The sequence below is a fragment of the Macrobrachium rosenbergii genome, chromosome 37, assembly GCF_040412425.1.
Source record: "Macrobrachium rosenbergii isolate ZJJX-2024 chromosome 37, ASM4041242v1, whole genome shotgun sequence".
Classification (NCBI taxonomy): domain Eukaryota; kingdom Metazoa; phylum Arthropoda; class Malacostraca; order Decapoda; family Palaemonidae; genus Macrobrachium; species Macrobrachium rosenbergii.
The window spans coordinates 13,806,323-13,822,214 of record NC_089777.1 but is presented as its reverse complement, the minus strand read 5'-3'; the positions used below and the strand labels follow the sequence as shown (position 1 = coordinate 13,822,214).

At 38.4% G+C, this 15,892-nt stretch overlaps 1 protein-coding gene and 1 long non-coding RNA gene across 2 annotated transcripts; one reads left to right on the top strand and one right to left on the bottom strand.

The window, feature by feature from the left end:
* Window positions 1-2,247: 2,247 nt before the first annotated feature.
* LOC136825323 (uncharacterized) lies at window positions 2,248-14,550 on the bottom strand. The gene is made up of 3 exons (XR_010849302.1): window positions 14,494-14,550; window positions 12,300-12,382; window positions 2,248-2,386 (listed from the first exon to the last, which is right to left on the bottom strand). It is a non-coding gene; the product is annotated as an uncharacterized lncRNA (long non-coding RNA).
* Window positions 3,924-9,393, top strand: LOC136825133 (alpha-1,4-N-acetylglucosaminyltransferase-like). The gene is made up of 5 exons (XM_067081171.1): window positions 3,924-4,759; window positions 5,488-5,586; window positions 6,312-6,423; window positions 6,621-6,811; window positions 8,121-9,393. The coding sequence occupies exons 1-5, from the start codon at window positions 4,433-4,435 to the stop codon at window positions 8,595-8,597; spliced, it is 1,206 nt and encodes a 401-aa protein (XP_066937272.1). The 5' UTR covers window positions 3,924-4,432; the 3' UTR covers window positions 8,598-9,393.
* Window positions 14,551-15,892: the final 1,342 nt, after the last annotated feature.

The window sequence follows — 15,892 nt, the reverse complement described above, 5'->3', positions numbered from 1 at the left end:
AAGGGAAATATGGCAAGTAACTAAAGGCCTATCACCTGCCTGCCAATAATGTGGAAGTTACCAACAGGTATCATCAGCTTTGGACTATACAACTACCTACAGGATACAAGGACCATCCCCCACCAACAGAAAGTCTGCAGAAGGAAGTGTAGAGTCACAAAAGACCAGCTCCTGATAGACAAAATGGTAATGAAGAATAGTAAGAGAAGAACCAACCTAACCATGGCATGGATCGACTACAAGAAAGCCTTCAATATGATACTGCACACGTGGCTAATAGAATGCCTGAAAATATATGGGGCAGAGGAAAACACCATCAGCTTCCTACAAAATACAATGTGCAACTGGAATACTGTACTTACAAACTCTGGGAGAGGGATCTTTCAAGACGACTCAATGTCCCCACTATTCGTAGTAGCCATGACTCCCATGGCAAAAGTACTGCAGAAGATGGATGCTGGGTACCAACTCGAGAAAGGAGGGAACAGAATTAACCATCTGATGTTCATGGACGACATCAAGCTGCATGGTAAGAGCCTCAAGGAAATAGATACCCTAATCCAGACTGTAAGGATTGTATCTGGGGGCATCAGGATGGATTTTGGAACAGAAAACTCCACCTTGGTCAACATACAAAAAGGCAAAGTGACAAGGACTGAAGGGATATAGCTACCTGACGGGAATAGCATCACATACATAGATGAGACAGGATACAAATACCTGGGAATAATAGGCGAGGATATAAAACGCCAAGAGATGAAGGATACGATCAGGAAAGAATATATGCAGGGACATAAGGCGATACTCAGTCAAAACTCAACGCGGGAAACATGATGAAAGCCATAAACACATGGGCACTACCAGTAATCAGATACAGCGCAGGAGTAGTCGAGTGTACAAAGACTGAACTCCGCAGCATAGACCAGAAAACTAAGAAGCAAGCGACAATAAACAAAGCACTACACCTAAGAGCAAATATAGACAGATATGTAACACGAAAGGAAGGAGCGAGAGGTTTACTAAGCATACAGGGCTGAGTCAACATTGAAAGCAGAGCACTGGGGCAATACCCGAAGACCAGTGAAGACGAGTGGCTAACGAGTGCATGGGAAGAAGGACTGATAAAAGACTCAGATATAGAGAGACAGGAGAATGAACAACAGAACAGAGGAACGGCACAGCAAACCAATGCACGGACAGTACATGAGACAGACTAGAGAACTGGCCAGTAACGAAACATGGCAGTGGCTACAGAGGGGAGAACTTAAGAAGGAAACAGAAGGAATGCTAACACCAGCACAAGATCAGGCCCTAAGAACCAGATATTTCCAAAGAACAATAAATGGAAATAACATCTCGCCCATATGCAGGAAGTGCCATATGAAAGACGAGATCATAAACCACATAGCAAGCGAATGTCCGGCGCTTGCACAGAACCAGTACAAAAAGAGGCATGATTCAGTTGCAAAAGCCCACCACTGGAGCCTGTGCAAGAAACACCAGCTAGCTTGCAGTAATAAGTGGTACGAACACCAACCTGAGGGAGTGATAGGAAATGATCAGGCAAGGTCCTCTGACTATGGTACAGAACAGATAGGGTGATATGTGTTAATAGACCAGACCTGACGCTGACTGACAAAATCAAGAAGAAAGTATCACTCACTGATGTGGCAGTACCATGGGACACCAGAGTAGGTGAGAAAGAAAGAGAAAATTTTATAAGCATCAAGACCAGAAAATAAAAATAAGAAGGATATGAGATATACCAGTGGAAATTGTACTATAATCATAGGAACACTACGCACGAAGCCAAGATCGCTGAAAAGGAACCTGGAAAAACTTAGATGACGAAGTAGCTCCAAGAATCATGCAGAAGAGTGTGCTATTAGAAACAGCGCAAATAGTGAGAAAAGTGATGGACTCCCAAGGAGCCAGGATGCAACCTGGAACCCCACACTATAAATACCACCTAGTCGAATAGGATGACTGAGAGAGAGAGAGAATAATAATAATAATAATAATAATAATAACAATAATAATAATAATCCACTTGGTACCTGGTTTGTGATGCTCTTGACTGATAGTGGGAACAGAGTACTTAACGTACCACACTCCTTTTGGATGCTAACAGCTGATCGGTCACCACAGGGCGCCAGAGATCCACCGCGCCCCCGAGACTGGGAAGGGTGCTCACTGGAAGTCCTGCAAGAGGCCTTCTTGAACTTTCCTGTCTTCCCCTGGGAGGAGGAGGGTGATGAAGATGAGGAGGAGGAGGAGGAGGAGGAAGAAGAGAAACGACAACCCTTGCACTTCTTCCATTTCCTAGCTTGGTTTTTGCTCTCCTCGAATACTGGATATGCGCATTGCTGTTGGTCAGGGCCACGTCCTGAAAATTAAGTAAACGAGTATATCAAACGCTGCTCATCATACATAATATCACAGTTATCACTAATGTTGAAAAAAAAACAATGAATTTTTTATAGGTCATGAGAAAATAACAAAAGAGGGTCCAAATCCTCTAGCCAGCCTTACCCACAAGGCACAGGGGCCAAAAAAAGACAGGGAACTCCACCTGGGCCGGAGAGAAAGTGGCGTCACTGATCACTGTCCCGAGAACAGAACAGAATATTATAATTCAGGCCAAAGGCCAAGCACTGGGACCTATGAGGTCATTCAGCGCTGAAACGGAAACTGAGAGTAAAAAGGTTTGAAAGGTGTAACAGGAGGAAAACCTCAAAGCAGTTGGCCTATGAAACAATTGTTAGGAGAGAGTGGAAAGTAAGATCGAAGAAAGAGAATATGAACGGAGGTACAGGAAACGGAATGAAAGGGGTTGCGGCTAGGGGCCTAAGGAAGGGACGCTGCAAAGAACCTTAAGTAATGCCTACAGTGCACCGCGTGAAGTGCATTGACGGCACTAACCCCCTACGGGGCTGATCACTGTCCCGTCAAAACTGTCTACTTTACATGTTCTTGCAAACCTGGTAATCTTCACCCTACTGATGTAGAGTCATTTATAGAAATCTCTCTCTCTCTCTCTCTCTCTCTCTCTCTCTCTCTCTCTCTCTCTCTCTCTCTCTCATTCACACACGTACACGTAGCCAGCTAAGGCGAATGAAACAGTCTTTTCTTTTGTACTTCAAGCAACAGTGGCTACTGCAAGTTTGCTATCGGAGATGTTTAGTAACTAACGAAAGTTATGTTGCTGTTGTCGACTGACTGACTGATTGATGATGAAATTCAATTCTTGAAGACCAAGCGCCGTAATGAAGGTGAAATATATAAATTAATTATATGATTGATAATGAATAGGTGAATGATGACATATTAGTAAAATTCGTTGTTAAAATATTAACGTAAAAAATGAAGAATGATATTAGATGGAACCAACAAAAAATAAATATATATTAAGCTTTTATATCTAAAATATATAAATGGACATATGACAATTAGCGCTTATCGCAATGCTATCACAAATGACATTTGAGTAATCGTGAAAGTTCTCTTAAGGAAATATTAATAAATGGAAATATGATAATTAGCGCTTATCGCACTGCTATTACAAATGACATTTGAGTATTCATAACAGTTCTCCCAATGAAATATTAATAAATGGACATATGATAATCAGCGCTTACCGTACTGCTATTACAAAGGACATCTGAGTGTTGATAACAATCTCTCAAAAGATGAATTTCATCGAAGCCTTTGGAATAAGTGATTTACATTTAAATAGGTATAAGTAATCCATCAACCCATCAAACGTGCCTTCAAAATAAAGAAAAAAATGTATCTGGGATAACTAGGAAGCATTTCAGAATTGTCAAAGGTAGCAGCCATCATACACTTCAGTATTATGCGCTATTTTCCTCTGCACTATTATTCCTGCATCCCTGGAAAGACCAGGAAAAGTGCAACACTTATGAACGCAGCAACGTAAGCATATGCTATTTTCGTCGTTCTCTCGTGTGCTTGAGGAAGCATTAGGAGGAAATAGCATACCTTATACGCATTCGAGTCTTATACCGACGTTCATTGCTTGCTGAAATCTGTTTCACATACCCGGTTTTTCGTTTCATTTGAAAGTTATCGTTCCTCGATTTTACCTTCTTGCGTAACGGAGAAAGTAAGATTGACCTTTCCGTGCAATTCAAAGGTAAAAGTTTATTGATTTTGCTCATGCGTGTTGCAAGGCAAACTGACCTTCCCTCAGAGTTAACGCCTGAAATTTTCGCGTTATTGTTCCCTGAAAAGATACTGGCTTTGCTCATGCGTGTTGCAAAGCAGACTGACCTTCCTTTCAGAGTTAACGCCTGAAATTTTCGCGTTATTGTTCCCTGAAAAGATACTGGCTTTGCTTAAGCGTATTGCAAAGCAGACTGACCTTCCCAGCAATTTTCGCATTATTGTTCCCTGGAAAGTTACTGACGCCATGGTCATGGATCATACGTTTGCACCTAACCGCACATACTCGAGAACCAAATGGACGAAATACGTCTGGATCATGTGTTGCTCCGTTTGGATGGTAAGCGTGCTCCGATACTTCCATTCCGAGGGCACGACGATTCCCGACCCCCGAGCTAGTTCTAGAGGGCATCTCGGCAAGGCTCCGAAGAACGGCGAATGGTACGATTTGCTGTGTCCTCGATATCGTCTCCAAAAGATGACCGAACCCACGCAGCTCAATTGGCTCCCCCCAAATGAGGACACGATTGTCTTCACGCAGACGTCCTGTGGACTAAACTTCAACGGACGCCAGGTGACTATTTTCGCTTTGGAAACGACCACCAGGTCAGAAAGACCTCCATGTCAGCATGCAAATGATTGATCAATCTTATCTTGCAAACAAGGGTCGCCAAAAAGGGCGTTCATCTGGTATTATTTGACAGTGGAGAAAAATCTTATTCTTCATAATATCTACCACGGTTCTAATGAATGTCTGTAGTAGTGTGGTGATTACAGAAAATGGGTTTGAAACGATATATTTTTGATATTAGATACGGACGAAATGGACATAAAATTTTGTAGGTCGATGATAAGGAGGACAAAGTAAGTGATGAGAAATATGTAACATTAAATTATTGGGGTCACAGGAAATAAAAACCTCGCAGTTGCACTATGAATCAATTGTTAAGAGAGGTTGGAAAGTAAGATGGAAGAAAGAGAATATGAACGGAGGTACAGCAGTAGGAATGAAAGGGGTTGCAGCTAGGGGCCGAAAGGACGGCCTTCTGTACAGGTGTGTGTCAGGTGGGAAAAGTTGTACAACGTTTCTTCACAGGGATTTCATCCACGATTCAGTGGTTAAAGTACGATAATGGCAATGACTGTCGTCTTGTGTTGTCTCGGGAGCCAACCCCTTGGTACAGGAAACCGCTAGGTATCAGCAATGCCTTAGGGATGAGGTTCCTGACCTGATGCTTTTCTCTATCTTTGCTGCAACTACCAGGTACTATGTAAACTTATAATTTCATTTTTCTTTCTCAGGCATGTGCTGTTGAGAGTGCAGCTCGTCACCATCCCCACCAATTGGTAACTGTCTTCGTCACTGGTCCCTTAGTTGATTGGTCGCATCCTTTGATAAAGGTAGATTGTGGTCTTTCAGGTTCATCCTTTGTCAATGCTTTATATAAAAAGGATTCAGGGTCCAGAATGAAATTGTTAAGTGGCACTTTGGATCTATGTGTATTTTACCTTCAGCAAAATACATTAAATAGACAAAAAGATGTCTGCAAGATAATCAGAGTTGTAACAAGTCCTGAAATGACCAATTCTTTTCTGTAACCTGAGGAATCGTAGATCTTGCATAACGGGAAAGAGAGATGTGATGTTATTTGCATTATCTTAAACACTGGTCTGTAATGCTGAGAAATAGTTTTTCTTTGATTATCTTTAGATGATATTAGATTATATTCATTACACTCCGCTCCTTGATGATCCATGCACAGAATATTAAAAGAGCGGAGGAAGAGTATGAACTAAATCATCACTAATCAAATGGTTCAATAACTGACCCAGGTAACTGAAATGGGATGATTTAGTCATTAACCACATGTACCTTATGGTTTTTAGTAAACCAGACAATTTCATTAAATATTCGTAATATTAATTTGATATTTCGGCAAGATAATTCAATGTTTTTGCTTTGTTTTTCTCTCCTGAGAGCCAAAGTGATGTAGTATCATCACTCTTAGTTTATTTCAACAGATACCATGAAATAATTGTGTAGTTAAGGGTACACCTCCGAATATTTTCCATGTCTAAACTGACTGGAGAAAAAAAGTCACCAAATCACATCTCTGTTGTCACAGATCCTCACCAATCTAGACAACGTCCTCTTCTCCTGGCTCGACCTCGATGATCTGTTTTCGGACTCTCCTCTCCAGCACTGGTACCAGGAGAAACTCTGGCTCATCAATGAAGGTGAAATAAATAGGTCCAGTTATCTTCATTAATTGTAGGGGAAAAGTAGAAAAGTATGATAATTGAGAGATGCCTTTTGCTCGAGTTTCCGTAAAATGAAGAATACTGAGTAGCAATCTTGGTTTATTTATGTTTTATCTTCATTCACTTTATTTCAATGTTGCATGATGTCACATGTATAGACTCTCCCTCAACAGAACACCAAAGTGCCTTTATATCCGACGCCTCCAGAGCCGAGATCCTGAGAAAATACGGTGGCACCTACATGGACCTGGATGCCTTGACTCTTCGGCCCCTCCCGAACAGGACTAATTATTTGGGGCGAGTCGACAGCCAAAGGATCACTGGAGCCATCATGAGCCTTGTCAAAGGGCATCCTTTAAGCCACGTGAGTTCATTCTCTAACAGTTTTTACTGTCTCGGGTATTTATTTGGACTATACACGGACAGTTCTGCTTGGATATTAGTAAAGTGTTCAGACATGCAATGCTTTTATCCATATCTGAGTATTCTGCGTAACCACCGACAGGGTATGTTGCTGACACATTATGAACTTTATGTGGTTATTGTCGTTGCTCCTGACTTTGCTTGCTACGGCATTTGTGGCTGTCGCAAGCTACTTCACTTTTGTGGTACTAGTGATATATACTTGTGGCTCACAGAATTAATAAGGATTAAGTGCGCACTACTGGATGAAGTAACCCCACATGTGGAAAGAAATGATGGGACTGAATCTTTTAAATATGCAAATTTTAAAAGTTGACCTCCGGTATTCGTGGGGGATGCGTACCACTAACCCTCGCCCCCCTAATGGCTAAAATCCACAAATACTTAAAACCCCTCCAAAACGCTTATAGCTGCCTATTTTGATAGTTCAAAACACCCAAAAAAAAAAAAAAACTCTAAAAGTGCTTATACCTGAATATTTTAATAGTTTTATCACAAAAAGTGCACTTAGTCATGAATCATATTACGGGTCAGATGGCAGGATAGTTAGTTATGATACCACAAGGGAAATTATGGAAGTTTCATATATACAGATGAAATATTGATGAAGAAGAGATGATGGAGATGTCATGGGCATGCATTTCAAACCACCCTGGAAAGAACAGAACACGACAGTGCCACCAGGGCTTCTGGATGTACTGAAAGAACTGGAAGACCCAGGCTTTCTTGGATGAAAACTGCGAGTTTTACAAAGACAATAACAAACCCCATTAACACAAAGAAAATAACAACCCTCTTTAACACAAAGACAGTTGTAAAATAATAGCATAAAAATCACTCTAACAATAATTTAAAACAGCCGTGGCATATCAAGTTGATGACAAAAACGCTATTTAGTGATTAACTTGACTCCTGTGTGCAGACTTTTTCACTGTCCTTCATCAATGCATTAATGTTTGAGTGTCTGGTATTCACATGGGGTAGAGCTTATAAATATATACATATATATACACTATATATGCGTGTGTGTGTCGTATTTGGATTTAGTGTACTTTAAAATATGGATATTTAGCAAGCAATGGTGCCAATCTTCTTACCATCAAATACCGATTAGGAGAACTCCTGCTACAAATCTAGAATTTATGGAGTTGGTTAACTACGACAGCATTGCCGCATTGGAGACTTTGAGTAATGGCTAGCAACAAGTTTTGATATTTGAAATGCAAATTGACATAATTCTCTCGTTCCAGATTTTGGCAAAATCTATTCCAGAAGTGTACAAGCCTTTCCAGGCTGACAGCATCGGGCCCGCCTTGGTCAATTCCGCCCTGAGGGAGCTGTGCCCGGGGAATCTGACGAGCAGCACTTTCTCCCGGCGCCTCTCCAATACTTCCAGTGACAACGAGGTGTCTGCGTACCTGGAAGACACTTCGCCATACTTCCAAAGTCCTGAAATGTGCTCCGACTTGACCATTTATCCCGAGAAGATGTTTTATCCCATTGGCTACCATCACTACACGGGAGAAAGAGCCCTTCTGTTCAAAAGAGGTCGTGGCTACGGAGAAAAATTCTTGAGGGCTTCAAAGGCCTTTAGTTTGCATCTCTACAATTCTCTGACCTGGATGGAGAAGGTGGTGTCAGGTGGAGACTCAATTCTGGAGGAAGCCATGAGGAGAAACTGTCCCAGTGTCCATCAATACATGGAAGAGAACGTTGGACTACTCTGATACCATCTGATACAGTCACATGTCTGTATGCACGAAATAGCTGTTTATTTTCGCCATAACTTGACTTGGAGATCTTGAAAGTCAACAACTAGACGTTTTCATTTCCCATATTACATCGCTGATCCTTTAATTGCATTCTTTTGTTAGATCCCATATCTAACCATTTCTAAAAGATCGAACAGAGACTATCTGTGCTGAAGTATATCTATAATGAAGTAAATCACCTGTAATTATACCTATAATCTCCTATAATACACAAATTTCTGAGATGTTGGTTAATAAAGTCAGCATGGCCCTTGAATAATCACTGTTGCTAGTTTCGTTCCTTGACTTGGAATATTTCAAGTTTATCAAAGTTGTTCTTCATTTGTCACAGTTCATTTCATGACCATCCACTGAATCAACTAAGTTCAGGGTTATACACGCACAGTTAAATGCATTTTGACACTGAATCATCCTGTTTATGAACCCTGCATAAAATCAATTTGACATTTCTACACGTAACTGATCACATGAATCGCTTAAAATTAAAAAAAATACTTTATTTCTTTTTTTCCTCTGTGATTTCTCCTTCAATTTCATTGTGGAGTACATCGAGATATTTTATCTTCGTGACTGAGAACACCACTGATTATATATATATACTATACTATATATATTGTTCTTGTCTTACAGCCTCCTAAGACACCGAGGTACTACTAGGAACATCCTATATTCCTTGGACCCTCTAAACTTGATAAGTATCTCTCCTCCAATCATAAAATGAGAGATGTAAGGGTTCATAACCCCATAACCAAATAATATCTCTGAAAACGCCTACCAAATCAGACCTGTATAAGGGGAAGTTAAATATTCGTAACTTTCTGTTCCAAGTCATGAATATGCCTACATTCGGATTTATCAGTTCTTAAAGACACTTATATAACTGAAAATTAAGAGCCATCAACATCTAGTTGGGTAAAGAATATTTAACGATGTCATAAGTATATGTATATGCAGTACATATATAATGTACAAATATAAACCTAAACATTATGTATATATATATATACCTACATGTGTATAAATGTATATATACCTCAAAAGGGGAAGATGGTCTGTCTGATAACATTGCTACCTGTGCTCTACTCTACAGTACATACACACTGCTTGAAGTTCCTCTTGATTGCTAAAAATTTGGGATTATAGGTGTAACATACCTCCTCCAATACTGGTTAAACCCCAGAAATTCTAGATCTCCCATGATCGCTTCCCAGACCTACAATGAGGCATCTACACGACTGGATCCTTCTTCCCATGAAAGCTTAAACTAAAATCCTGCTCGACTATTGCCTGCCTATAAAGAATCTCGGCATGCGCTATCGTTTCGGCTTCAGTTCTCATAAGTGGAGGCTTTACTACACCCACAAGTGTTGCACCATCAGCATACTGAACAATCTTGTTTTCCAGGCCAACAACCATATCACTAGTATACACTAAAAATAATGTGGACCAAGAACACCACCCTGTAGAACTCCAGACAAAATAGGTCTTGGTTCACTAAAGATCCTGCCCACAGCAACTTGCTGCTGCCTACCTGTAAGAAAATCTCGAAGTAAACTTTGGCACTATTCTGAAATATACCGGTAAACGAAACTTCGGTCGATTTGACACCCCAATTTTTAGAAGGCTGTAATCAGAATCTCAACGCTGCTGAGGGACACAACGGAAGTGTGTGGAACAGAAAAGAGGATGAGGAAAATAAAAACATGTTTTGGGACAATGAAAACTGGAAAAGCTCCAAAGTTCTCTGGAGTCATAAGTAATCTGCTAAGAGCAGCTTGAGAATGCTGCTGTTGGGTTGGTAAAATACTTGAAAAAGTATTAAGGAAGAGAATGAACAAGAATAGTGGGAGAAGAGTATTACTGAACAGCAATAAAATACACAAGAAAAGGTACAGAGGAATAAGGTTGCTGGGACATGCTGTGAAAGCACTGTACTGAAGAATTTGCCGGAGAAAGGTCAGCAAACAACAGTCACGGCTCCATGCCAGGGAAATCCATAACAGATGTAGTCTCTGTGCTAAAGAAGCTACAGGAGAAGTGCCTAAGGTTATCCAATGTGTATGGGGCCTAAAAAGGTATTTGAAACAGTACCATGCAAGCACCAGATGATTACCACAAAGTTTACAGGAAAGACAGTAATGTTACTGTATCATTATACAAGATCTAGATACATCAGAAGAATCAGAATAAATAACAGTGACGGCTGATGGACGGCAAATCCTTTATTATTCACAGAAATGGAACATTTCCAAATAAATGTAGAAAGGGAGGCCCCCGAAAATAAGGAACAGAGGAATGGATAGAAGAATCGAAAATCAAAGTGAATCCAACCTGCTGGTGACTGGAAAAGAAGCCAAGGAACAGGAATGTGGCTGTGTGGATGCAGCAGGAGAGGAAAAGATATAATACAACACTACGAATAGAATGGAACAGATTATGATGCAGGAATTTCAAAGGAATGTAAAATATAAACAGTAACATATTTTTGATGTCTAAAATGCAAGGAGGGAGATGATGATGATGATGATGATGACATTATTATTATTATTATTATTATTATTATTATTATTATTATTATTATTATTATTATTATTATTATTATTATTATTATTATTATTATTATTATTATTTAGCTGAACCAGACTGGATAGTTAAACTGCTACTCTTATAGGGCTGGCCTGAGTAGGACCAAAATGCTGTAACTGAACAGAAGGCCTTGGAGGGGGTAGAACAATTCCATTTACTTGGCAACAGCCTGGATGAAGTGGAGTAAGAACAGGGGACCAATGATAGATAACTCCCAGAGTAAACAAAGGAAAATATATGATGTACATAAAGGACATGTACTATTCAACCTGGCACAGCCATGGACACTTGCAAAGAAGACAGAGCAAATTTGGAAGAGATGTAATTAAAAAATGATTAGGTTCACTGACTGAAGTAAGCAGAGATGGACTTCACATGTATTTCAGGCAGGAAAGAACTTAGTCAGAGAAGTTGCAGATATTGAAGGAAAGAAAACAATATAAAAAACTATGATAAGGGGGCACAGATGACGGAAAAACTTCACGGTTTAAGTGCACAAGACACTGCAGAACTATTTCACAACTATTCCTGCAAACAAAAAAGCACAAACAAGAATACTGATAATGATGATCATGAGTGAAACATCACCACACTGAGGCAAACTTTTGGGAATGTAGCTATATCAAGTGCAGCAGAAAACTTAACTACCAATCACTTGAAATGTGAGCATTGTGAGAGGAAAATGGGTGATTATGAGGCTATCATATCCCATGCAACTACTGACCCTATTAATGAGATGTTAAAGGAATGTTTGTCAGGTAAAATATGGCACAATACTCAGTGGCATCTCTTAAACTATGCCTAATGGCAAGAGCTACCATGGTATCAACACTTGACTTCACACTCTACACAATATCCAGTTAGGAAGGCTGATGTAAACTACATAAGGCTCAGAGTCATGGCTTACAGAAATACTTCTATCTCATCATCTCCAACACCAATTTTCTACTTCTGTCACAACAATAAACCAACAAACACAAACCAAAAACAATTTCAACTTAGTTTGTAGTTTAAAAAAGTTAAATAGAGGAGGCAGAAATAATACATGAAAATATTCAAATTATTCCTTACCATATCAAAATCATCATGGTCCTACAAGACAGTCAGGTACTTGAACAAGGTGGCAGTTCTGTACATCTAGCTGCTCTCAAGATCTGAAATATAAATAAAGTACTATGTGATACCAAAGCAAATTCTTTTAATATGAAAACCTATAGCAGACTAACCAGAACATGCAAGTATGGTGAGTTAATGGTCTGCTTCCCTTCAGGAAGTGATAAAGCCATTTCTAACATGAGGCATATAGAGGCTAATTAATTCAGAAAATAGAAGACAAGATAAATTCCATATTATGTAAGTGAATGGTATGAAATACAGAACCAGCAGGCTGACAGTAGAGTTCATGAATTACAAAGCCTCTCATCTTCCTCACCTATTTTGATTTGTTAACATAAAACTAAAAATAAAAACACCTACACAACAGAGCTTACTCATGAGTAACTTTATTATGTAATTAAAAATATTTTCCAATACTGACCCAGTTACTTTCTTAAATGAGTGGCCCAGAATGACTCTCAATCTGCCCACTCACATAAACATATTTATCAGATTCTGCACCATTCAGATTCTGCCTTTTTCAATACATATTTAACTTACAGTTCAAAAGGTTTGTAAATCTAAAAAGAAATTTGAGGAATAAATTTTGATAGAATAAAAAAAAAAATATTTGAGGAATACAGTTCATTTCACAAGCAGTTACGAAGCATCGTGTTTCCATTCAAGAGTGTTTTCCATGCTAAGTGGAGTCCTGATGTCTTGAATCTGTTTGTGAAATATGGACTTCATTCCTTGAAATGTGCTTTTTTATATATACTATACAGTACACTAAAGTTTGACCATGAGCTTCTGATATTCTATACCTCTGCTGTCCACCACCACCATATACTCTTCTTGAAGTTATTGAAATGTCTGCAGTAATTTCACATAAACAAACAAATCACTGTCTATCTAACAGCCTCCCTACTTGAATAGGAATATAAGGATTATAAGATTTAGGCCAAAAGCCAAGCACTGGGACCTATGAGGTCATTCAGCGCTCAATGACAAATTGCGAGTAAAGGAGGTTTGAAAGGTGTAACAGGGGGAAAAACTCACAGCTGCACTATGAAACAATTGTTGGGAGAGGGTGGAAAGTAAGATGGAAGAAAGAGAATATGGACAGAGGTATAACAAAAGGAATGAAAGGGGTTGCAGCTAGGGGCCAAATGGACACTACAAAGAGCCTTGAAGTGAGGTGCACTGATGGTGCTACCCCCCTACAGGGGGCTCCCTACTTGAGACTTTAGGCTCTACTAAATATATATACAAGAAACAAACAAGCATTATAAAATGATGTAGTACAGTATCTTTACAACAAAAATTCACCATTCACATACTTTGTCAATTGAAACTGATCTTGAAACTTAAGCCATTCATAAAATTGTCATAAAAATGAGGTTTGGATCAGACACATGCATATAATTAATGATCTTAATACCTTTATTATTATGCTCCCACCAAGGAATGATTGCAATAGTCATAAAGGGTACCCACAGTCATTACACACAACCATACCTCACCAAAGGCAGCCACTTCCAGGGGTGCAAAAATCATTCAAAACCACAAACCATAAGTTGTAAATACCGTGGTGGAGGATTAGGCCTCAGAAACTGAAAGCCCTCAAGACTTCAAATACAAAAATGAGAGTATTCTGACATCTGACTATAACAGTTCAGTTAGCAAGTTCTGGTTTGGGTACTGGATCCACAGACACATCAGGGTTACCCTACTATCCAAAATGAGTGAGCCCACAACCATCAATGAACACGCAAACCCATTACTGACACAGACTGAAAACTTCTCACAGCACAAGCCCACACCACCACCTATGACACCTAAGGATTCCTTCATTCCTTTGCGCAAATAACGCTAGTCAACGCTGCTGCTGTCACAACACTTTGGCTCAATTTCTCCCACATTCCCGATTCTACGAACACTCAGAACACCTACGCAATTAATACAACGATCACGATGTAAATATACACAAGAAGCAGAAAAAAAAAGTATACGGTATTTGATTAGTACTGGCCAGCACTTGACCATACCAATTCAAGACAGTTCGACAGAATTATTTACAAAATTATGCCCTCAGGCTATGACAGAGAATTGCAAGTAAACCGCCACTATACAATACTCATGATTCGTTTTAGATTAAAGGAATAATTACCAAAAATAAGTCGTATCCCAGCGACATTTCGGATACGTCTCCTTTGTTTACTTTTGGTGTCAGAGACAACGAGCCTAAAATAAAAACCTAAAAAATATATGAAATCGTTATATAATTTATGGAATATAATTGAATCCTTTTCATTAAAATGTTACATTTATTTAATGACATATTCAAAATTCATATTCTATGTCATATATATGATATCAAATTTAAGCATTCGTAATCTTCTTAATTCCCTTTAGGCTCGTATTTGAATCATTTTTTAACATATTTTTAATGCATTTGATATTATATTTAACATTTATGTTCAATATCATGCTTATCATGTGCTTAAGATTGATATTCTTCGTAATTAACTTTAGGCTCGTGTTTTCAAGAAATTCATGGGGTCTGCGACGCTATAACCACCTATTGACAGCTGAAGTAACTAAAATTAAAAAAAAACAAAAAACAAAAATATTAATACTAACTGACAACTTTATTTGTTTACGCAAACATTTAACCTTCGATTTTACGTAAATAACAACCAATTTGTACGATTTAATATGAGATATATATAGGAAAATCATTCTTATTTTCTTTGGTCTCAAATAGTATTCTTCGTTTTGGCTAAAAACTCTAAAATAAATCTATTTTAAATCATTATAAAGCAACTATTGAGCTTCGAGCTATTTGCAGTCTATAACTATTGTCTAAGCTATAAAAAACTGTATATAAAAATATATATTTTAAAATACTTCATATTATGTAATAGTACTACTAAAATATTATATTTAATGATATAAAAAGCTATCAGCAATGGAGAGTTTTGAATAAAAACACGAAATCTTAAAGGTATTTTCCCTTCACAGTTTGGTACAACAAACAGTCAGGCAATCTTTGAAACTTGACAGAGAATTTAAAGTAGAACACCAAATCATACTTGAGAAGTCAGTAAATTTACAATTTATGAGCCATAAATTAAGTATTAACAAAGATTATGCCTAAATATGTAGATGTTACCGAGTAAATATAATATTCTTGCGAGATTTTGTCGAGTCTTCCTGTAAAATGTTTCCAAGACGCCATTGAATGGGAAACTGGACTAAAATATCATTGAGTTCGTTATATTGAAAATGTATTCAATTTGGGATTAAGTTGGTATTAAATCCCTATTAAATGATATCTTTAGTCATACAAATCCATCAGAACTGCACCATTTTAAAGACTTACTTCAAATACTGAATTTTAAAGTAACTGACAGTATCTTGTAATTATGTAGAATATTATCCATGATTTCACGTTTTATTCATAAGATATCTATCAGTTTAATATGAGATATGAAATACGTAATTATCCACGTCTCATTAGCTATAAAGATTCAATAGTTTGAATTATAAAAATTATTGATAAAATA

Excerpts from the sequence above, each read along its gene's own strand:
- LOC136825133 (XM_067081171.1), top strand. The coding sequence starts at position 4,433 with ATGGTCATGGATCATACGTTTGCACCTAACCGCACATACTCGAGAACC. Across the intron at positions 5,587-6,311 it reads GGTCGCATCCTTTGATAAAG|ATCCTCACCAATCTAGACAA; the intron begins GTAGATTGTGGT and ends CTGTTGTCACAG. Across the intron at positions 6,424-6,620 it reads ACTCTGGCTCATCAATGAAG|AACACCAAAGTGCCTTTATA; the intron begins GTGAAATAAATA and ends CTCCCTCAACAG.